The sequence below is a fragment of the Patiria miniata genome, unplaced genomic scaffold (genome assembly GCF_015706575.1).
Source record: "Patiria miniata isolate m_02_andy unplaced genomic scaffold, ASM1570657v1 HiC_scaffold_9, whole genome shotgun sequence".
Lineage (NCBI taxonomy): Eukaryota > Metazoa > Echinodermata > Asteroidea > Valvatida > Asterinidae > Patiria > Patiria miniata.
In genome coordinates this window covers 28198599-28222051 of record NW_024037076.1, presented here as the reverse complement: position 1 = coordinate 28222051, position 23453 = coordinate 28198599, and the positions used below count along the sequence as shown (strand labels likewise).

Below are 23453 nucleotides of genomic sequence, written 5' to 3'. Positions count from 1 at the left end.
CCAGTTTAGTTTGTGTGTCACTGGCAGCATCTGTTAAAACTAGTGGTGTATTGATATAATATTGGATGGCTTTGAGGGGGATACAAGAATATATTGCACAAGCTGTAACAATATTGTTACAGCTCTTGCAAAGAAGAGTACAATATTGTTACAGCGGGACACAATATATTCTTGTATCCCCAAAAGAAAAAAAAGCCATCCAATATTATTATTATTTATTTATATCAGTCCGACTTGCTTAAAAATAAATAAATTTCATGGCACTGTTGTTATTTCTCAAATATCGTCAAATTATTCTTTGGTCACCGAAGCGAATTTCGCGCCACTCGAGCTGCCATTTTGTGGTTGTTGACACACGCTATGCTCTGTTGTCATTGGTTGACAACTGTGAGTTTCTACACACTTGCTTGAGCAGGAACCAGCAAAATGTGTTAAAATTGCCCGGATGAGGACAAAATCAAAAATAATTTTGTCCTTATCCGGGAACTTTACTGACATAATAGGCCTATACTTATGGCAGTCATCCCAGTACTGTTTACGTAAGCATACAATACGCTGAATGTACCCGTATTTTTACCACTGGAAGCCTGATATACATTGTAAATAATGATGTAGTAAGCCTTTCCAATACTAAGCCAACGACTATCCGGTGAGCACTGTTTTACTTTTACTATTAATGTTTTACTAAGCCAAGATGTTGGGTATGGTTTGCAAGGTGCTTTCTCTTGCTCTATCATGGCTGTCATTGAAGGCACTTTCAGGGATGATGTGTGGAGCTGTGCAGAGAGAGTGAGCCCTGGCTTTGTACACAGTCCCTTCATGATTGAATAGTATAGTGGTGCTGTCAAGACCCCTGGGCGGAGTGTGTATGTGTATACAGTGGCTTTCTGTGGGGATTATAGGACTTGGCTGATGACTGCTTTGCAATCACAAAATGGGTCAGAGCAGAACGGGAATGTGGATTTGGACCTTGTAGTAAGGGTATTGGGAGCGATGGTTGCACATGTGGGTCACATCAGGTTAAAGAGGTTGTGGAATGCTTGAAGACATTTCCTTCATTTTTGGGGTATACAATGTATGTAGCCTAAGGTGTGATGAAATGAAAATGACTATTGTGTCTGTCATGAAATGAGTACAATTAAGGTACTTTTGTGAGCTGTTTTTCAGGTCCTGTTTCGACCCGAACGTGCAATTTGTGTAAAAGTCGTCGTTGGGGGCAGCAAACAAAACATAGTAAATTGTGACGTAATAAACAGGACTCCCGATGCAGCGTACATGTAGTATAGACGATTCACCGTATAGACAAGTCCTGTTTATTACGTCACGATTTTTCTCATTTTACGAAGAACCCGACGACTGTTGATTTCAATTATGCGCTCGCCGACCAACAAATTACTCGATGCATTTCCGTTTTATAAACATATACCGGTAAATGCACATTACAAAAGAATGGGACTTTGTCATTATGATTTATAGGCCTATGGGTCTACTCTACAATAAAAAAAATATAAAAAACAAAACGACTTTCAGCATTCCACAACCTCTTTAAACTTCTAGAGGATGAAATAAGACACAACACCGCTCAATAAAAATGAACTGGCACAGTCCATTTTGAGCCTTCATATGCACATCATTTGTATGCATCATATGCATCATCAATTTAGTATCCACAGATGATTGGTCAATCATTGTCCAATGATTGGTCCTAATCTCACCTGCTTGCACTTCTGCATGCAGGCAAACAATGACATGGCTGATAATACCTAGACCTACTAATTGAGCTGTGGAACACTGAAAGGAATTCCAAGTAATTTGGGTGCTGTAATTTTGAGCTGTAATTTTTGTGATTCAACGACTGTTTCGTGACCAAACAAAATAATACCCAAACAGCCGTCGTATGTGCTGTTATTATCCTCGTCCAAGATGTTTAGATATATTTTAAACAGTGGCATAGCCACCGGGGGGGCGTGGGGGGCGACCGCCCCCCATGAAACCTTGTCGCCCCCCCAGTCGCCCCCCCCACTGAGATTTTGAGTTTCTAAAAAAATTATCATTGATCTACATGTACATGACGCCATGGGCCCTATTATGTACTACAATGTATCTTTTGCTTAGAAAATATTGGTTAAAGTGGTCAGAAATTGCCTCAGATAGCACTACAGAGCATTTAGAATCCAAAATTTTTCGGGGCCCTTAAGCGGGCCCCGAACCCCACGCCACGCCTATAGCTCAGAATTCTGGTAGCTGATTCAATGACTCCAACCTCGAAAACAATGTTCACAAAATTTTTTTATGCCTTTAGCTGAGAAAACCTCGAAAATTAAAATTATTATCTTATGTGCTAAGATAATTATTGGTTAAAGTGGTAAGAAATTGCCTCAGATCACAACACAGAGCATCGAAAATCCAATTTTTTTCGGGGCCCTTAAGCAGGCCCCAAACACCACGCCAATAGCTCAGAATACCGATAGCTGATTCAATGTCTCCAACCTCGAAAACGATGTTCAAATAATTATCTTTTGCCAAGAAAATATTAGTTAAACTTAAAGCATGGAGGAAAGTCGTAAGAAATTGCTTCAAATCACACCACAGAACATCTAGATTCCATTACAGAAAATACCTCACCTCTGTTTACCTACATTTGCATATCAGCGCGCATGCGCACAAACATTCGCTGAAAGAATAGCGCCCAAGCCACACCCTCATTGTCCACTGCATGCCCCACGCCCACAAAGGACCCTGTAACGTAATAGCTCGTCCTAGTTTTTCAGCGACGCGTAGTGTAAAGACGTACATTTTTTAGCTGTTCTCGCTGTGATTACAAAATGGCGGACTCCGCCAAAACCAAGAAGAAAACTGTCTCAAGCCGTTCTACCGGAAAGTCACCCTCTACTAGTCAATCCAAGCGTGATAATTCCTCTGCTACGACCGGGTCCAATCTCCCGGGTTCGACAGTTGGAATTTCTCCGGGGACGAATACTTCTCCAACGAGAGTTACGGCCACTCCCCGACAAATCCCGCATTCTTACGGCAGCCTACAGGAGCACATGGCTTCGGAACAACAGGTCGACTCGCATGTGCAGGCGGGACGGCGGGACTTGGCGTTCGAAACCCAGCGGTCCCTCGGTAATTCGACCAGCCCCGCCAGGTCACAGAGGCTTGGGGCACCACCACCACCATCATCTTCATTCAGCCGTACTACGGGTTCGTATTCACAACCTAGTTTTACAAGCGAATCTCGGCGAGATTTTCCTCATCATTCGGAGCCTCACACGTGGTCCTTTTTCCCGAACGATCCTCGTCAATTCGACCACAATACTCGCACTCCGTATCCACTCAGTGCACCATCCTACGACCCGCGGGGTTATCCCCAGACTTTTCCGATGGGATTTTCACACCATTACCCACCTTATCAGGGTAATTCTTCACATTCTCCGCGAGATCATGGCGTACCTTTCACAGGACAAAGACTCCGTTCTCCGCAACGCTTCGGTGAACACACCAGCCGGGCGGGGAGAGAACGCCGCGATTCACGGCGCCGTTCCCGGTCTCGTGCGCGGTCCCGCTCGGACTCCGACGATCGACATTGGCGCCGACATCGTTCTTCTCGTCATGATCGTGATTACTCACGGTCGGATTCTGGTCATCGAAGCCGACACTCACGTTCTAGATCTCCTTCAAGGTCTTCTTTTTCCTCGGGCCGGACAGTGGATGAAGATAGTCTCTCCAATGCCCAGCGGGCTAATCTTACGATGACGGAAGTGGGTAAGATCCTTCAGTTCCCACCCCCTTCCCCAGACGAATCTACTCGTCCTTCATTTCGCAGAGATTCTGGTACACGTAAATTTAAGCCTTCGCAGCCCTCTTTTCCTATTGATAGATTGTGTGCTGACACTATGAATGAGTCCCTTTGTCAGGTGCATAGCAAACAAACTCTCTCTCGTGGCCAGAGCAGGTTTGCAGGCATGTTCAACACCAATAAAGCGGACACTGATAGATTTTTCTCTACACCTTCCTTGTCTTCTGAGGCCAAAGACTTGCTGAGACGTGAGAATCCGCTATCTCAAAAGTTTTTTGATGCTAAGACGAATACACTTAACAAAAGATTCGCCTACATGGATAGCCATATGCGTCAAGGGGCCAAAGTGGCCTCTTTCTCCATCCTGTTATCGGATACCCTTGCTCGATGTTATGGAGATCCTTCCTTGTGTGAGCCATACAAGATAACCGAAATGTTCCATTTTTTGGATGATTGCCTAGGTTTTTGCCTCAAGGAATTTAGTTTAGGTTTCGCTTCGACTTCGTTGCTGCGACGTTCCCTTGTTGTAGACAAGTTGTCTCTCCCTTCACTTGGTGCAAAGGATCGCATGCTAGGCCTTCCCCTGGCTGGGCGTGATCTTTTTGACAACAAGTTTGATGAGACTATGTTACATGAAGCCAAACGCCTTAAAGCTGAAGACAAGTTCGATTTTCGTCGGCGTTCAACCAAACGCCCCTCTACATTTGCCCCCAGTCAGCCCAGCAAGAAGAATCAACGCCCGTTTTCTACCGACAAGGGCTCCAACCAGTCCAAGTTTCAGGGGCATCAGGCTTCTTCGTCTTCTGCCAGCTACACCAGGAGACAGCCCCCCAGATATTCGCGTCCCTTCAAGTCCCGGGGGTCGCGAGGTAACAAGGGCCTATGACAACAACACAGTTTTCATCCCTCCAGCTTCGGGTCCAGTAGGTGGTCGTCTTGGGGAGTTCAGTCAGAGATGGTCTCACGTAACCTCAGATACTTGGGTTCTTCAAACGATCTCGACAGGGTACCGTCTGGAATTCACCAGCAACCCTCCTCTACAACCCCCAAGACGACCAACTCCTGTTCCCTCAGATTCTGCACGCCGGGTGGCGTTGGAGAAGGAAATAATCTCTCTGATCGACAAGAACGCCATCATTCTGCTTCCAACGGGGTCCACCCTTGGCGTCACCTCAACCTTTTTCCTGGCACCGAAGAAGTCGGGCGATTGGCGACCCATCATCAACCTACGACCTCTCAACAGTTACATCAAACCCAAACACTTCCGCATGGAGACACTTTCCACGGTCCTCCAGTCCCTGAAAAGGAATTGGTGGGCTACTTCCATCGATCTGAAGGATGCCTACCTTCATGTACCTATCCACGCAGATCATCAGAAGTTTCTCCAGTTTCTATACCAAGGTTCCGGGTACCAATTTCGTTGCCTACCGTTCGGCCTCTCCACAGCCCCTCGGGTCTTTACGAGAATAGCCAAAGCAGTTGCAGCTTTCTTGCGTCAAAAGCAGATCCACATATTTCTGTATCTGGACGATTGGCTCATAGTAGGTCCGACCTTCCAGGACACGGTAGATGCCCTCCGACAGACCGTTCAACTTACCCTCAATCTCGGCTTCATCATCAATGTCGAGAAGTCGTCTCTGATTCCAACTCAACAACCGACCTATCTTGGAGCAGTTCTAGACATGACAACAGGCAGAGCGATGCCATCGGGGGAAAGATGTCAGACACTCTGGGATTGCATCGGAATTTTCAGGTCATCTCCAATCCTCCCAGCCAAATCTTGGCTCCGCCTTCTGGGTCTCATGGCAAGTCTGGTCGACTTGGTTCCCTGGTGCAGGATGCACATGCGTCCCTTACAGCTTCATCTCCTGTACCACTTTCGCCCTCGCAAGGATCCTATATCGAAGATGGTTCCAGTTACTCCGTTAATTATCGACAAGCTCCGGTGGTGGCTAGCTCCGAACAATCTCCTATGTGGAGTCGTGTTCCCTCGCCCCTCTCCAGCAGCTATCCTCACAACAGATGCTTCAACTCTGGGTTGGGGAGCTCACATGGACTATCTATCACGGGCCGGCACATGGTCGATGAAAGAGAGTCTACTTCACATCAATCACCTAGAACTCCTGGCAGTGGACAAGGCTTTACGTTCCCTAGAGTCCGAAGTCCTCAACAAATTAGTTCTAGTCAAGTCAGACAACTCCACAGTAGTGTCTTACATCAACCGTCAGGGGGGAACTCACTCCCCGTCTCTCTGCCTAGCCACTTGGGAGCTACTCAGCTGGTGCATTCCTCGTCAAATATCTCTTCAAGCCACCCATCTGGCCGGGAAGAAGAATATCCTCGCCGACGCCCTTTCCAGGGGTCGCGTCTCTCCGACAGAATGGTCTCTCCGCCCTCCTGTAGTCAAACACATCTTCAACGTACTTGGAACTCCACATGTGGACCTATTCGCATCTCACCTGAACAACCAGCTTCCAACCTTTTGCACCCGTCACACTCATCCTCTGGCATGGAAGGTAGATGCCCTCAGCTTCGACTGGTCAGGAATGCATGCTTATGCCTTCCCCCCGATCTCTCTCATTCAACGGGTCCTGACAAAGATAGAGACGGAGCTATCCAGAGTAGTCCTCATAGCTCCATTTTGGCCAAGACAGCCATGGTTTCCTCGCCTTCTGGATCTCCTGGTTCACTCGCCCCTCATACTTCCCAACCGGCCAGACCTCCTGTCACAACCCGGGTCTCACATTCTGCATCCGGATCCATCCACTCTCCATCTTTGTGCCTGGATGCTCTCAAAGTCTCCTTCCGATCAGCGGGACTTTCGGAGGAAGCTACGTCCTTGGCAACCAAGAGCAGACGGAGATCCACCAGAAGAACTTATGATAGTAGACTTCTCCACTTCACCAAATGGTGTGAGGAGAGAGCTGTCAATCCCCGTTCTGCATCTGTAACCTCGATTGGGGATTTCTTTCTTCACCTTTTTAATTCAGGCCTGCAAATTTCAACAATTAAGGGCTACAGATCAGCTATTGGTATCCTTCATCAGGGTTTCCATGATGGCACAACAACTTCATCCAATACATCAATTTCTCACATGATACGTGGTATGTTTAATGATCGGCCTCCTACCAGGAAGTTGATACCTTCATGGGATCTGGGCACCGTCCTGTTATCTCTCTCCAAACCTCCGTTTGAACCAGCAGGTAGTTCGTCCCTTCACCATCTTACAGTTAAAACCGTATTTTTACTGGCTGCAGCTACAGCTCGCCGCAGAAGCGAACTCCATGCTCTGTCAGTGGAACCAGGCCATATTCGATGGGAACCTGGCGGTGTACGACTAATTCCAAGGGTAGGTTTTCTCACCAAGAATCAATCTATGGGTTTCTCACCACCCGACATATTTGTACCAAGTTTGACATCATTCTCTTCAGTAGCAGAGGATAAATGGTGGTGCCCCGTGCGAGCGCTCAAGTACTACATTGCTCGCACCAAGCCCCTCAGAGGAGACATCAAGCAACTGTTTATTACGACCATCCAGCCTCATCACAAAGCCTCTGTGACCACGATCGCTCGATGGATTTCGGTGGCCATACAATGCCATTCCGACCATCGAGGATCGAAATCAGGAGCCCACGAGACACGCAGCATGTCGACTTCATGGGCCCATCTGCTTGGAGTTCCTCTTTCAGAGATTATGAAAGCGGCCTGCTGGAAAAATCCTTCGACTTTCACATCATGCTACCTGAAGGATGTCGTGCAAGCGGAGGGACGCATGGGCAAGAAAGTCCTCGAAGAAACTGCACGATCAGCAGCCCGCTCAGCCCGCACAGCTCCTTTGAAATAGATAGGCAGCTCCCGGGTATGTCTAGACAACCTTTGCATATTATTTAGAATTGCATGTAGGCCTAGTTTAGACTTTCAAGTACCACTGCATGTCCCTTCCCCCCCTTGGAACTTTCGGTGCTACTCTGCAAATGTAGGTAAACAGAGGTGAGGTATTTTCTGTAATGGAATTCCTAAAATCCAAAGGGATTTTCCATTCTAGTAAGAAAATACTCACCTCTGTTTACCATCCCTCCCTATAAAAAAAAAAAAAAAAAAAAAAAACTAGGACGAGCTATTACGTTACAGGGTCCTTTGTGGGCGTGGGGCATGCAGTGGACAATGAGGGTGTGGCTTGGGCGCTATTCTTTCAGCGAATGTTTGTGCGCATGCGCGCTGATATGCAAATGTAGGTAAACAGAGGTGAGTATTTTCTTACTAGAATGGAAAATCCCTTTGGATTTTAGGAAATCCAATTTTTAATTGGGAGTCCCCGAACCCCACGCCGTAAGGGCTTCGCGCTTCGCGCTTCGCGCTTGCATCAGTTATGATCAAGGTATGTCCCCCCCCCCACTTTTGAGAAGCGATTGACGCCCCTGCTTGACGCCCCCCATGAAATGTTCCAGCCCCCCCAGCGCCTCCCCACTGAAAAATTCCTGGCTACGCCACTGATTTTAAAACGTTGCGCAGTTACGCCAAGTTTCGTGAAAATCAGTCATAAATTTATTGTGCAGCCGTACGCATGGCCTAAGTTATGCACTGTTTCATGAAATCGGCCGTTGGTCCCTCAGTCAATCAGTGGCAGTGAATTTCCACTCCTTAGAAATAAGAGAGTAATCCCACCAAAATTTAACCCTAACCATCCTAAATCTTCCAAAATCCTTTTTGCAAATTGGAAGAATTTGCAGGATTGAGGTTACATGTACATGGCAAAAGTGCGTTGCTGATTTCGGAGAACGCACTGTGTCAAGGTTTTGGGCCGGACCTTGTGTTGTTTGTGCTCAGCCGTGCATACATTTATTAGTCCTTGATTATACATGTACTTGAAATCCTCTGCACTGCTCCAGGATGTCACTGCCTCTGCCTCCGCCTATTGACAATCATAGCCGGAGGATTTTGCAGGATTCAGGCAGTGGTCAACCCTCCATGGACCATATTCAAGAAATAACGGAGGAATTTGCAGGATAGAGGCTACCGGTATATGCTATTTTTCCATGAGGCCAATTGGAGGATTTTGCAGGATTGAGGCTACATCCTAGCAAAAAGGCTGCCTCTGCCTCAGCCTATTGACAGTCATAGCCGGAGGATTTTGCAGGATTCAGGCAGTGGTCACCCCTCCATGGACCATATTCAAGAAATAACGGAGGAATTTGCAGGATTGAGGCTATGTGCTATTTTTCCATGAGGCCAATTGGAGGATTTTGCAGGATTGAAGCTACATCCTAGCAAGAGTTGAAGGATCTTCATCTTCCTCATTTAACTGCAGTACATGCTCTCAAGCAGCTTCTGTTTGCCAATTCCACTCAGCCTAGTAGATTTTTAGATCTTCTGGCTTTTCCTCCTCCTGAAATTCGAGAACGACCAAGAAGGAACGACCAAGGAGGAATAAGAAGGGACTGACCCAGTAGGACGTGTGCTTGCGCAGGGCATATAATTGGCCTCATTCTTACTGAGGCATGCATGGGCATGTCAAAAATTGCAATACGTCCAATTTTACAAATCCCTTCTGCAAAAACAGTGCTTAATTCGGGTTTGTGCAGTACATTATAACTGTTGATTTAGGGGCCTATTTATTGAGAAAAAGCTATTCCTGCACCATGTTTTACCTTAAATCACTTTAACCCTCCTATGCAAACCTACATTCTGTGCCAAGTACATGTAGTCCTTTCAGTCAAAAACAATCAAGTGACTTTTTTCAACAGAATTCCCAGCCTACGGTACATAAAGCAGAATTGACTGTTTATGTAACTTGATACAGCTTTAATTGCTTTGGCTGTGGGTGATTGATAAGCCAGCTGTGCCCACAACTTGCCTGCTTTGTCTGTTCATGGTCTGTTGACTGAGCTTGACTAGTCACAGTGCTTACTTGACATACCGGGTATGATCTGACCGCTGGTGACTAGCCAGTGTGTTAAAAGTATAGCAGAGGAAGTGGATGGAAATTTTGACTGTTTGTGACTGTTTAAATGGCAGTAGGGTTCATATTGCTGTTCAAGCATGTATAAATACAAAAACCATCTGCATTTGAGTGCGTAACGCCAATAACTCAAACTGAATTCTGGCGAGGACATTATTCTCTGGGGCTTTAATGTGTGTGAATAATTTTGCATCGGAAATCTGGCAATGCGTGAAGGACACATGATATGTACATGTAGTAGGAGAGAGAAAAAAAGACTTGCCTCCTTTCTCTTGGGAACCTTAAGTAGGCTTATAATAATCTGGGGGAGCCAGTTGTACGGATGTGCACGTAATGCACGATCTAGTCAGTTTTCTTGCATACAATGTACGTATAGGCTATGGAGTCCCTGCACAAACAATAGATGGTGGTTTCTGACTACTTACCGTATGAAACTCCCAATTGGTTGGACACACTGCGTACGCGTACTGGTTCGTGTGATTATTGTGCAGAGTACGCTCAAGAAGGGTTGCTTGATGTAAATCATTTCTTGAATTTTTTAAAATAAATTACCTTGGAGAGTTGATAGCTTCTGATTGGTCAAGACTCGATCACGTGGGGATGTTTACACTGTATTGTGATATAAAGACCGGCTTCAAGAACAAGCGAATAAATGGCTGCTGAACCAGCATTGATCCAGCATCATGTAAGCCAAATGATTGGCCAAATTTACAACAGTGCTACGGTAGCTTGTAACAATACAACAGTGAATACTCAACCACCATCGTGTGAAGACTAATACACACGTGTATGCAAAACACTGGTGCTACATGTGTGGGGCGTGCATACACGCACGTAAGTCTTTGCACAACATAATTGTACTGAGGAAGTCTACAATGAAAGCATGGATCTGCGATTTATTTTCTGTAAACATGTCGCCCATGGACATATTTACTTTTTCTGAAATGACTTTTTCAACCTGAAACAGACTTAATTCTAATGACATTATTTTTATGTAATTTGAACTACGCGTTTAACAGATGGTGCCATGCGAATCATTGCGGTTTTGCGTGTTCTCTGTGCGTCATGGTGATCGCCATCTTTATTTTCGTGCCCTGCCCTCTATGATCTACGGCATACCTATTGGTTTGTAATGTTGCTAAACTAGTTTGGTAAAATAAGTCCAGTAACATAAAAGTAGATTTTTCCCCTTAATATCACCGAATTTTAACCCAATTTTATTACACTGATGTTATCTTGTGGATCATCCCGGCCAGTAACTCTTGGCAGTTGATATGTTCTGGTTGGCTACAAATTGTTGATTCATGCATATGAAAGGCACGTTACCTTTCCTAAAGATGGTTTAAAAGTACCGGTAGTGTCCAGACAGTACGCGTCAGAGAACGTGATAACACGCACTGGCTGTTTTTATACGCGGGCAAGGCTGATGGGTTAAGACATCAAAATTGCCTCAACTCCCCTCCGGGTGACGTCTTAACACGCTATGTCCCTCGTGTGAAGTCTGTGAAGGTGGACCGTGTGTTGATCTTGAATTGGCCATTGTGCACGACGTGTTCTACAATTTACGCTCCGGTGCACACCCCGGAGTATTGAAACATTAGGTTTCGGCAAGAATTATCTTACAAATACTGTTGAAATGACTCCTGCGAATCAGTATTTGTGGCGTTTGGCTGCAAATCAGAAGTTGGCTGGAAAATTTGTCCTTTTGCAAAAATTGAAATTTTTGGCAAAAATAATCCTGGCGCGAAGTGGTTAATTGCCAATGTAGTTATAATAATATACAATCAGCAAACTTTGTTGTTTGAACAGAAATAACACTGAAACAGATGACAACAACAGTCCTCCACAGTGGCTCCTTCATATACGTTCAGTGTTCCATAATTTCATACACGTAAGTCCCATCCGAAATTAAAAAGTGCTTATATTCTGTAGAGTACATGTCATAAAATTCCATCTTCCACAGGGCACATGCGTCTTAAAGTCCCCAGTGTAGAGCTGAGATTTACTGGTTCGACTGAGTTTCCCCGTCATCCTATGGTTACATATAAATTTATGCTTTACTCACTGAATTTTCTTCGGGGGCCGACCTATCTCGCTATACATACACACCTAGGAGCCAATCAATATTCAGCCATCAGATGGGCCCAGCGCTTGATAAACCGCTCTGCGGGGAGCCACTTTTGGCCGGTGACATACACACACACTGCATACAAAACATGCAGCTCTCTGGTACAAGTCTCCAGGGAGGAGGGCACGCCCGGCTGTAAAAGAGAGATCTGTGCATAAAGGTTGGAAAATAATGAAAGTGTGTGCTGAATATGAATTATTCAAGCATGCACATATATGTATGTGATGCGATCAAGCTAAATGAGTCGTTTGTCGACCCTGGTCAATTTTGTTTTTACAGATTTGAAAAGAGCACAATCTCAGCTTTACTGCTGTGAAAACCGCATGCTGGTACCATCTTTAGTTCACAAATTATGGAAGTCGGAACACCAAGAGATGTGATGAAGTGATCCTATTTTGGCCTGAATCTCAAAATGAAAGTTCCTGACAAACGACTCATTTAGCTTGATGAAATACGTACTCATTGGTTGTACTTGCGCTTGCCTAACTTTCAACCAATAAAAGGGTAAAAGGGACCAGATTTCATAGGAGTCCAAATTTCATTTGACACCAGAAAAGTGTTTAAATCCAGCCAGTCGGCATTTTATCAGCGGTTTAAAACCACCCATGTGACGTGCTCTCGACCAATAGGAATGGGTAAACTGTCTTAGGTATAAAATATGAATAAGAGTTTATGATCGTTTTTCTTAATCATTAATTATATATCATGGTTAATTGGCTCTGTCGCAGGCATTTCATTTAAAAAAAAAATTAAGAGAAGGCAGAACCATTAAAATTAGATAGAAATCGAGTGAATCCCTCTTTTAAAAATAAGGGCATATGGCTTTCACATTTATTGAGATCTCAATAACAAAGCCTAAAATCAGAAATCTGGGATAGGCAACCTTAAAACCCTAACTCTCTACTGTCTTTTACTAAGTACTGGACCAAGTCCGCCAAAATCCAAAGACTAAAATCAGAAATCTGGGATAGGCATCCTTAAAACCCAAACTCCCTACTGTCTTTTACTTAGTACTTGACCAAGTCCGCCAAAATCCATCAATAACACTGCTTCCAATGCATGTTTTGCTTCAGGCCTCCAGGCCCATGTCCATCATTATCAAAACAAGCCTGCAGGACCAAGTCCCCAAAAATCCACCAAAATGGGGGGGGGGGGGGATTTTGATGGAGTTGGGGAGGTAAGCTCAAAACTGGCTGTCACAACCAAGGATGAAGTGCGCTCTGCCTAAAGACCTGCCTGCAAGTACAGCCTGGTGTTGAGAGGTGTACCTCGTGTGCAGTGCACTACATGATACTTGTGTGTGCCTAGGGAGATTTGATTTGTTGACTACTGGATAATGTCAACAACATTCTTGACCTCGTGTGACCCCGGGCACAGGTAGTGGGCTAGCTTGGATCACTGCATTTTGAATGCTGTTGATAACTACGTACCGTACATGTACGTGACTTCTGGCTAGGCCTCATAGCACTGCCTGACTGGCTTGTTCAACCTGATAGGGTTAACTTGGTCCAGAAATATCAAAGTTCACCATTGCTCTGATTGCGGGGTGACAGGTTGATGTTTGTTTATACACGGGAGAATCACACACTTGTTGATTTTGACGCCTTGTTCAGTTGTTGATTCTACGCCAGTACAACAAATTTCAGTCGTCCACAGCTCACTTGATTTGAAAAGCTCAAGTTCTGTGTACTGTGATGAACCAGAACTCACAAATGAACCTGGCAAAACCACATTGGAACCTACTAAAATAATATTTGGAACGAACTTATGAATCACCAAATGCAAGGTTATTAAGGGACGAGGAAGCAGGCTACATTGGCGAGTTGCAGGCAAGTTCGCACTGGCGCTTTACGGGTGATCAACTCATGAACGATCCACTTGTGAACACCAGTACTGGAATTTGTATCCTTGTGGAGTCATTTCTTTGTTCTCGTGTAGTCGTGTACTAAAGTTTTCGAGTTTGAAAGTGTACTTTCAAAATGCTCCTATTTTAACCAGAATTAATTTCCTGGGCTGAAATTCGGACTTCATATCCCTTACATAAAATACTTCAATTTGTGACGGATCAACATGCCTTAGAAATTCCTAGTTTTTGAGTAAAATCCATATATCTATTTCGTGATTTGTGGAGACGTATTCACCTATAGAAATTGCTCTGTGGAGACATGTTTTGTTCCCTATTGTGCACATGTCTCAGATCACACACACACCATGTTTGTTTATGATGTAAATCGAGAATTTCCTAATGTTTTGTTCATACTTTGTACATGTTCTCAAATCGAGGACGCCCTCGATTTGACTCTTGTCCTCAATTACATAGGGATGTTTCACATGATTTACACCACGCACACACACGCTGTGCACTTCATAACATAGCGGTGAAGTACCGGTATATCCTTGTCTTAAAGGGAATATACATCATTTGCTTTTGCTGTAATTTTCAGAAATGGATGGAATTGGGGGGTTGGAAATATATTGACACTAACTTTTTTGAGGTTTTGGGTTCGAAAATGCTATAAAAACCAAGAAAAACGATCATTTTCCTGTAGTCTGGTTCCCTGACTCCATATAAGAAGAAACAGAGCAGTTTACATTCATTGGGGAATTGTAAGGTCAGGGAACCAGTCTAGCTGGCTCGTACCCGTTCATAGGTTTGTAATCGATTGCAAACAAGTGCGATGGTCAATTGGGGCCAGTATTTGAAAAAAAAGCCAGTTGTTTCCAACGCTGATCGGCCGATCAGGGTTGGAAATTGATACAAAAATACCACTTTTCTTGAAAATGACAGTATACCAGGTGCCATGATTTTACAGGATGCTTTACACAGTCATTCACTTACAGTCCAGCAAGGTATTTCAAAATGATTTGGTAGTTTTATTTTTTGATGTTTGCAAATGTTGTATTTTCCCTTTAACACGATTATTTACCACAAACCATTTCTTCTGAATCGTGTTAAATTTAGTCTTAGGGGAACTGGAACCCTCTGTTTTTTGCTTCTTGAAAACGGTGGAATCAAGAGTCTGATTCGGAAATTTGTTTCAATTCTATTTGATTCCCACACTAATGCACCTACCGGTAGTGCCAAAATCCCTAACAGTCCTAAATCCTCCAATTTTAATATGATTTTGCACACCCCCTAGGGAGTTAAGGTTTTAACTTCGCAAACCTTCCACATTGTCCATAAACAGGGCTAGCAGTTGTTTTCACAGTGTACACACTGCATACTACAGTACCAGACAGGTTGTCTCAGATAAGCAATCCACAATGGATTGATCTGGAAACAATTAGTAAAATGAGTGATGGCCTGTTACTCACTATTTGCATGTATATCATCTCTCTACCTGCCCTACTTAATCACAATTATTAATTAAAGATCCCCATCAGTTCATCCATCACACCGTGGCTGGAGCCTCAGAATCATGGGCATCCCAGCCACCGTCCCTCCCACGCTTCTGTCTCGGCTCACCTGGCTGCCTTTTCCTGTTGTCCACTCGTTTTTCCCCCCTCTCCCCACTTGATTCCCTTTATACGAGTATTGACCGCCCCGTGTCAGTGGTAATAACTAGACTCTTACACGGGTGTTGATAACGACTGCATGGAGTGACAGGTCTCGCAAGCCCTGCCATTCAACTGAGCCGTCGATAATCTCGCACTCTGACAGTCGTTCCATTCGAGGAGTGAACGTCATCTCCAAAAAAAAATTAAATTAAATTTGCACGTTAAATTTTGTCTAATCTATCAAGTGCATCCACTTGAAAGGTTTGATGTCAAGTCAGCTGCATGTTTGCATGGGAGTGAGATTTTCTAACAGACCCCTCTCATAGACAGCCATCTTCGTAGGAAAATTACAACTAACATGAGCGCATTATGCCCAAATTTTCTGTGAAATACGGCACAGCCAATGCGCGTCACCAAAATTTGAGTCCCTAAATGCCGATGCACGTGACAATCTGTAGGCAGTGATGTCATTTGATCTACATGTATAGGTCATTCCTGCTGCTAAATTTTTAAGATGATTGGTCATTTCATAGGTGCAGCTTACTGTTACAAGATCCCTTTTTTTGGGGCGGGGGGAGGTTTGACCAATTTGTATTTGGGGGTGGACCATGATGAGCAGTGATATAGCCATATGACAGTTCACGATGGACAGGGCTGGACACCCTTTAAAGGCCTTTTCACACTAGAGCCGCTCAACCCGGGTTGAAGTTAACCCTGGGCGAACCCAGTGCCACCCCGGGTTAACTTTTTTTAGTGTTCAACCCCTTGTTCGAACCCGCATCGCTTCACACTTGTTTCATGCAAACCAAGCTTATTTCTCTCAGTTACTAATGTTTTGAACCCTGGCAACAGTTTCAACCAGGGTTAAAAACCTCAACCCTGGTCTGGAGCAGGGTTGAGTTCAACATGGGGCAAAACCAATCTCAGGGTTGACGCAGGGTTGACGCAGGGTTGAAAATGTTCAACTGTGAAACGTCGCATGTTTTCAACCCTGCGTCAATCCCGCGTCTACCCTCAGACGCGGGTGGTGCTGTTCATGTTGGCCTGTTGTTTTTGCACAGAGTTGACTGACTTGGCTGAAAAAAACGACAGTTTGCTGACCAAAGTGATTAATTGTATGGAAGGGGGGGGGGGGGTGATAATGGCACCTCCCCAGCAATGCTGAATTTATTGGTATTCAATATTTTTATTTGACATTCATTGTTGTCAGAGGTACAATAAACCATAGTATGGCTTTTTTTCACCCTAAACCTGTCTCGCGGCCCATAAAAACGTACATTGAAGCCACAGACATTAAGCTTTTTTTTGCTGCAATAACGTGTTCTGAAATTTGCACCCACAAGGTCCACTTGAAGTATAAAAACAACAATAAACACAATGTAGCAATACCAAAGATTATGACATGCCCTTTGACTCCCAACTACATGTACTTTTCTGCAATAAATGCTCGAGAGCGCTGTGTTGAGATTAATTTTAGAAGTTCATGCTTGACTCCCCATTCCCCCCCCCCTAAATATTGGCTGTCCTTGATTTGAACGGGACGTTTTTTGATTGACTTGTATTTTGGATTGCACACATGCACAGTGCAGTGAGCCCTTTGGTATATTAACCTTTTGTTTGATCAGTCACAGACAGTCAAATATTCTTTCCACTTGACTTCCCCTTTTACACATTTTAGGCAGGCTTGTCACTAACAGTCAGATCATATTTCTATAGTTAGGCACAGTTACTGTAGTCATATTTCATGTACAGACAAAAGCAGGTGACTGGAAGACACAGCTGGCTTATCAATCTCCTACAGCCAAAGCATATAGCTGTATCAAGTTTAAGAACAATCACATCCAGTTAATCCTGCTTAAAGGGAAAATACAACATTTGCAAACATCAAAAAATAAAACTACCAAATCATTTTGAAATACCTTGCTGGACTGTTAGTGAATGACAGTGTAAAGCATCCTGTAAAATCATGGCACCTGGTATGCTGTCATTTTCAAGAAAAGTGGTATTTTTGTATCAATTTCCAACGCTGATCGGCCGATCAACGTTTGAAATAACTGGCCTTTTTTCAAATACTGGCCCCAATTGACCATCGCACTTGTTTGCAATCGATTACACACCTATGAACGGGTACAAGCCAGCTAGACTGGTTCCCTGGCCTTACAATTCCCCAATGTATGTAAACTGCTCTGTTTCTTTTTAAATGGAGTCAGGGAACCAGACTACAGGAAAATGATTGTTTTTCTTGTTTTTATAGCATTTTTGAACCCAAAACCTCAAAAAAGTCAGTGTAACTATATTTGCTATATATTTCCAACCCCCCAATTCCATCCATTTCTGAAAATTACAGCAAAAGCAAATGATGTATATTCCCTTTAAAGGGAGCACTCAACTGTTTAAAACAGTCACATTTTTTTGACTAGTGGGTTGGTCGGTTGAATTTGCCAGCCAGAGAGGGAGGGATATGGAGTGGAGTTCTGTTGCCTTGTGGCCTCGTGGTTAAGGGCACTGGATTCGTGGTCTGTGGGTAAAGCTGCGGGTTGTGGGTTCGAGTCCAGCTCGGGTCATGGTGTGTGTGCCTTTGAGCAAGGCACTTTGTCACTCATTGCTTCTCTCCACCCAGGAGTAAATGGGTACCTGTGAGGGCAGAGATGGTTATTGTGATTGAATTAGCTTGCTTGCGCCTAACAGGCAGCATCGAGCTGTATACTCCCCAGGGAGCTGAGATGGTATTTGGAATGTTTAATTGGCCCAGTGATCAGGGGTAATAATAATACTGTAAGTGCTGTGATTTAGTTTACTAATTAGAGCGTTCTTAAATGCCGATTATTATTATTATTATTACATGTATATGACTTGGGGCCTACATGTACATGTACACCAAATTCGTACAAAACCGAATTGACCAATTGACTTAACCCTCCTGCTACCTGAACTATCACAGACAGTCAAAAAAAAATATCTTCTTCCCTGCCATGCCTTTTACACAGGCTAGTCACCAGCAGTCAGATCATATTTTGAGCAAGCACTGTGACTAGTCAAATTCAGTCAACAGACAAAAGCAGGCAAGTCTTAGGCACATCTGGCTTATCAATCACCTACAGTCAAAACATACATATCAAGTTACATAAACAGTCTCAGCCAGTCAATCCTGCTTTATGTGGGCTGGGAGCTCCTAACTGTTAAAAACAGTCACTTGATTGATTTTGACTGAAAGGACAACTTTGCACAGAATGTGTGTTTGCATCGGATTGTTAATATACCGTTCACCGTTCATGTATACAATGTAAGTGTATGCTGGTAAAATGGCAACACAGTTCCCTGTATTAAAGGGAATATACATCATTTGCTTTTGCTGTAATTTTCAGAAATGGATGGAATTGGGGGGGTTGGAAATATATACATGTAGCAAATATAGTTACACTGACTTTTTTGAGGTTTTGGGTTCGAAAATGCTATAAAAACCAAGAAAAACAATCATTTTCCTGTAGTCTGGTTCCCTGACTCCATTTAAGAAGAAACAGAGCAGTTTACATATATTGGGGAATTGTAAGGTCAGGGAACCAGTCTAGCTGGCTTGTACCCGTTCATAGGGGTGTAATCGATTGCAAACAAGTGCGATGGTCAACTGGGGCCAGTATTTGAAAAAAAAGCCAGTTTTTTCCAACGCTGATCGGCCGATCGGCGTTGGAAATTGATACAAAACTACCACTTTTCTTGATAATGACAGTATACCAGGTGCCATGATTTTACAGGATGCTTTACACTGGCATTCACTAACAGTCCAGCAAGGTATTTCAAAATGATTTGGTAGTTTTATTTTTTGATGTTTGCAAATGTTGTATTTTCCCTTTAAGCCCAATATACAAATGTATACCAGTACATCGTCACAATTTTGCTGAAGGACAAATTCCCTTTTCCCTCAGTACACTAAATTTGCCTCCATGTGAAAACTGTGACGACATGTACAATGTGCAAAGCTCAGAGCTTATTTACCTATTGCCCTGAAATGAACATGCTGGTGACATACTCCCATAAAAAAAAACAACCTGAAGAATGTCACTGACTTGTTTAATGTGGCCGCGGATCCATTCCTCTCCACTGGCTGACGTGGCCTTAAGCTCACCTGCAGGGAGGGAAGAGGCAGCGGGCGAAGCACCTGTCACTAATTGGATCATTGTCGTGATACGGCCGAACACAAATTGATCATCACCCTGCGTTTTATTAGCTGCTCTGCTTAATCACGTCTGCATTAGCCGATCGGTACACTGAGAAATTATACTGAGGTGATATATCCGAGTTGCTGTAATGATGTACAAAAGGCTTAAATGTTGTACTTGAACACATCCGCTGTTACAGCCAATTAATTTCTATTTTGGTCTGAGACAATACGGCAAGGCTCTTGAAAGTCAATTGAATCACTGTATTGCGAAGTACTATACCAGTAGGTGAGTATCCTTTTTGAGAGAAGAGCGTGCAGCAAAACTTTATCGTCGGTGCGAGAGGAAAAGTTCTCTTGCAAAAAAGGAGACATCGGGTTCACCGTATTGAAAACGAATACACCATTTAATTATACAATGTATATCTGCACTTGAGTGGCAGAACTTTACGCGTCTACACATGCATACTTTGTACATATCTTCGTGTCTGTGCAACAAGGTCGTATCTCCTAAAATGGGCCGTATGTGAAACGCGAATTTCAGAATGTCAAAAGGTGGTATCTCACTTAAAATAACCCGGATGTACACACAAAGTCAATGGACGTCGAGATATGACCTTGTTGCACAGAGCATATTCTTGCGAGATACCGGTACGACCTTGTTGCAGGAGTGTATTCGTGCGAGAAACGACTTTGTTGCAGAATATAGTTACAACCTTGTTGTACTGACGCGATGATATGTGTTACTTGATATTTATCTGGAAACACACCTACCGATCAATGCCCCCCCCCCCCCAAAGAACCCGATTTAAATTTTTTTTTTTTTGTTAGTAACGTTGCAATATCCAAAAAAATCAACAAAAGCAGTACATTTGCACCCCTCCCCTTACTTTTTATATTAAATTTGGGTCTGAATATTTTTGGATCCACTTTTTGCGGGAACAAAAAAAAAATACTTAGGCCCCCCCCCCCCCCAAAAAATTGTGTTCTGGATCTGGCCTCGCTCCCAATTTAACAATTTAATCTTGCTCAAAGTGAAGAAAGGGGCTGTTACCAAGTACCCTGTGAAATTACTCCTGCCTGAACTGGTTTTGATCGAAAGAAAACAATCATTGAGGATGATTTTTTTTTTAAAGTGTGCCTAATGGCACCAAAAATTGTGCATAGATTTTCCCTGTTTTTCTTCAAAATGTATGGTGGCCACCGAGCTAACTTCTTTAAATCTGTCTTTCCAAAACTCTCATTACTTTTTTTTACAACCAAGAACATTCCGAAACCAGTTTCACAACCTGATTATTAAAACTATGCAGGAACAGAAACTGGTTTCAGTGGAAAGAGTTGCAATGTTGTTTCAGATAGTTCTGGGAACCAAACGAAAAAACATATTTGACCAGGAAATTACCCCAACATGTTTTTGAACGGGGCATCTATTGATTCCCAAGAAATCGATGGTGCATTCTGTGTACATGAAACTTTTCCTGAATACGAAATGGACTGTAACTTTGTCTAATGCGAAAGATAATTTGTTGTATGACACCTCATCCACAGATTCTGTATCTTGATTGGCCGAGAGTGAGTCACATGCTATTCGCTAGTTTTGCTATCTTGCTGTGCATGGCAACCATATACGCATAGCAACCGGTAACTATATATTGTGTGCAAATGCATACGGGTCTGCGTCTCTTAAAATCAAGCAGACTCTGGGGGAGAGGCGTTATAAAACAAATATTGACTGCTTTAACTCGTGTATAGTAAAACTAGCCTCCCGAGGTGATCCAGGTAGCATTCCATTTTCCCTTGGCTTTGCCTCGGGGGAAAATATAATGCTCCATGGATCTCCCAGGAGGCTAATTTTACTTCACCACTTGAAGCAGTCAATATTTGTATACTTACTGTTTGATAATGTTCGAAACAGTAGGTTTCATATTTCAATAACTGTTGAAAAATGCATACGTACGTACATGTACATGTACGTGCATACATGTACACGTGCAGTACGAGGAGTTCATTCTTCGATTTATATCAAGTTAAGATAAAACTATTTAACATTCTGTGGGCCAGTGGAAGTGATACGCGTAGGTATTCATACACAGGTCGACTGAAAAAAAATGTCAATGCACTTGACTTTTCGGCAATTCCATACAAAAGCGGACATTTTGTCATTCTGTAACCGACCTCATTATAGGCCTAATTCATAACTTGCAAACGAAAAGAAGTTTTTCAAAAGATTAAAGTGGAAATAAAAGGTACCAAGTTTTATTTTCACTTTCGTTTTTTTGAAAAAGAAAAAACTTCTTTTCATTTACGAATCAGGAATAACAATGAAGTCTGTTACGAAATGACAAAACATCTGTCTGCGTGGAATTGCACATTTATATTTTCTAGGGGTGTTAAACTGTACATGTTCGTAGCATCTTTTGATTTTGTGCATTTTTGGTGTGTTAGGAACTGAGACAACAGAAAACAGAAAGTTTCATGCACAATCTTTATGGCTCTCCTACAATAGGACTCTGTTGTTGGCGCATGTTAAAACCATTAATGTTTTCTTCGGAACGATACCCTGTCATGCAGAAAAAAATGTCACTGGGTATTTGATATCCTTGAGGTTTTCTCATTAAATCGGTAGGTCTGTTTCTATACCATTGTTTCTACATACGTACCTTTAAAGGTAAATATTACAAAGAAATTCTTCAGCTAATTAGTAATCTCGTGTTAACTGCAGACAGTTTTTCTCTCAGGCAGAAAGCCCGGGCATGCATGCACCGACGCACTCGGCGCACACCGTGCCTACGTTGAACCTTGATACAGCCTCTTTGGGCTCCCATTGTTAATCTGATCAAGCCTAGGGAGTATCAGTCAACCGTCTCCCCCACAGTGTGTTCTCCCATAATGTGTGTTCCAGTTTGCGGACCGCCCCAGGGCACCACTTAATAAATTGCTGGGGGGGGGGGGGGGCTGTATTGTGTTGTATGTGTTAGTGCAGGGCCGTTAATGATCATCGGTAAAAGGTCTTGCGCTTCGGTGATGGTGATTTTTGTTGTGAATATAAGCACTAGTAATATTTTGAAACAGTCCACGTTGCTTTTGGTGTTTTTTTTAAATGAAAGATTAAAAACAAATATATATGGGAATCATTTTTGCTGAAATACATATAGGTTGTGCTAACAGGAGTATTTCAATACTAGCACCATTCTTGTTTACTTTCATTATTGGCCAGTGCAGAATGTATATTTTATATTTAAACGAATAGTTTAATGTGGTGATAATCAGATGCCACAGTTTTGCAGGTAACAATTACATGTACATGTATACATGCACATGCATGCCTGGTCTTTCCTGTGGTAGATACGGTACATGTACCATGTACATGTAGAGCACATGATAAATTGAGACCGATAGGTTTGAGTGGTATAAGCTACCGTACATGTATGTACTGTACATGTGCCGGTACACATGTACATATGTATACATGTACTCAATTTTCTCCTAACGTGTCATTTCCCATGAATCACGAGGAGTGGTGAAAAGTGGAAATTGTAGCTTTCCTTTTGTTTGTACATCTGTGCGGCGTCAAGAACCGTCTTTATTCAGGCATGATTACTTTTCAAATGTTGGATTGACCCTTGGGATGGGGTTGGGGAATGGAAAGGAATTACATGTATTGCATGCATGTTGGATATTGTGTACATTTTATTATACAAATCATCCGTCCTGTTCTGATTTGGGTAACAGAAACTATGCTCATATTTTTTTTTAGACCTGTTTAGGAAAAGATCATTTTATCATACCGGTAGGCAGTGGTTGAGAGGGGACAAGGGAGCATTTGTGCCCCCATCTTTTTGAAAAATGTGTCTGTTGCCCCCCCCCCCCCCCCCCCCGAGACACAGGTACCTATGTATGTAGAAACATTCTT

The 23453-nt window shown here is 43.2% G+C and overlaps 1 protein-coding gene across 1 annotated transcript; it reads left to right on the top strand.

The window, feature by feature from the left end:
- Positions 1-4431: 4431 nt before the first annotated feature.
- On the top strand, positions 4432-6750 carry LOC119721003. The gene has a single exon (XM_038190867.1). The coding sequence runs from the start codon at positions 4432-4434 to the stop codon at positions 6748-6750; it is 2319 nt and encodes a 772-aa protein (XP_038046795.1).
- The last annotated feature ends 16703 nt before the right edge of the window (positions 6751-23453 follow it).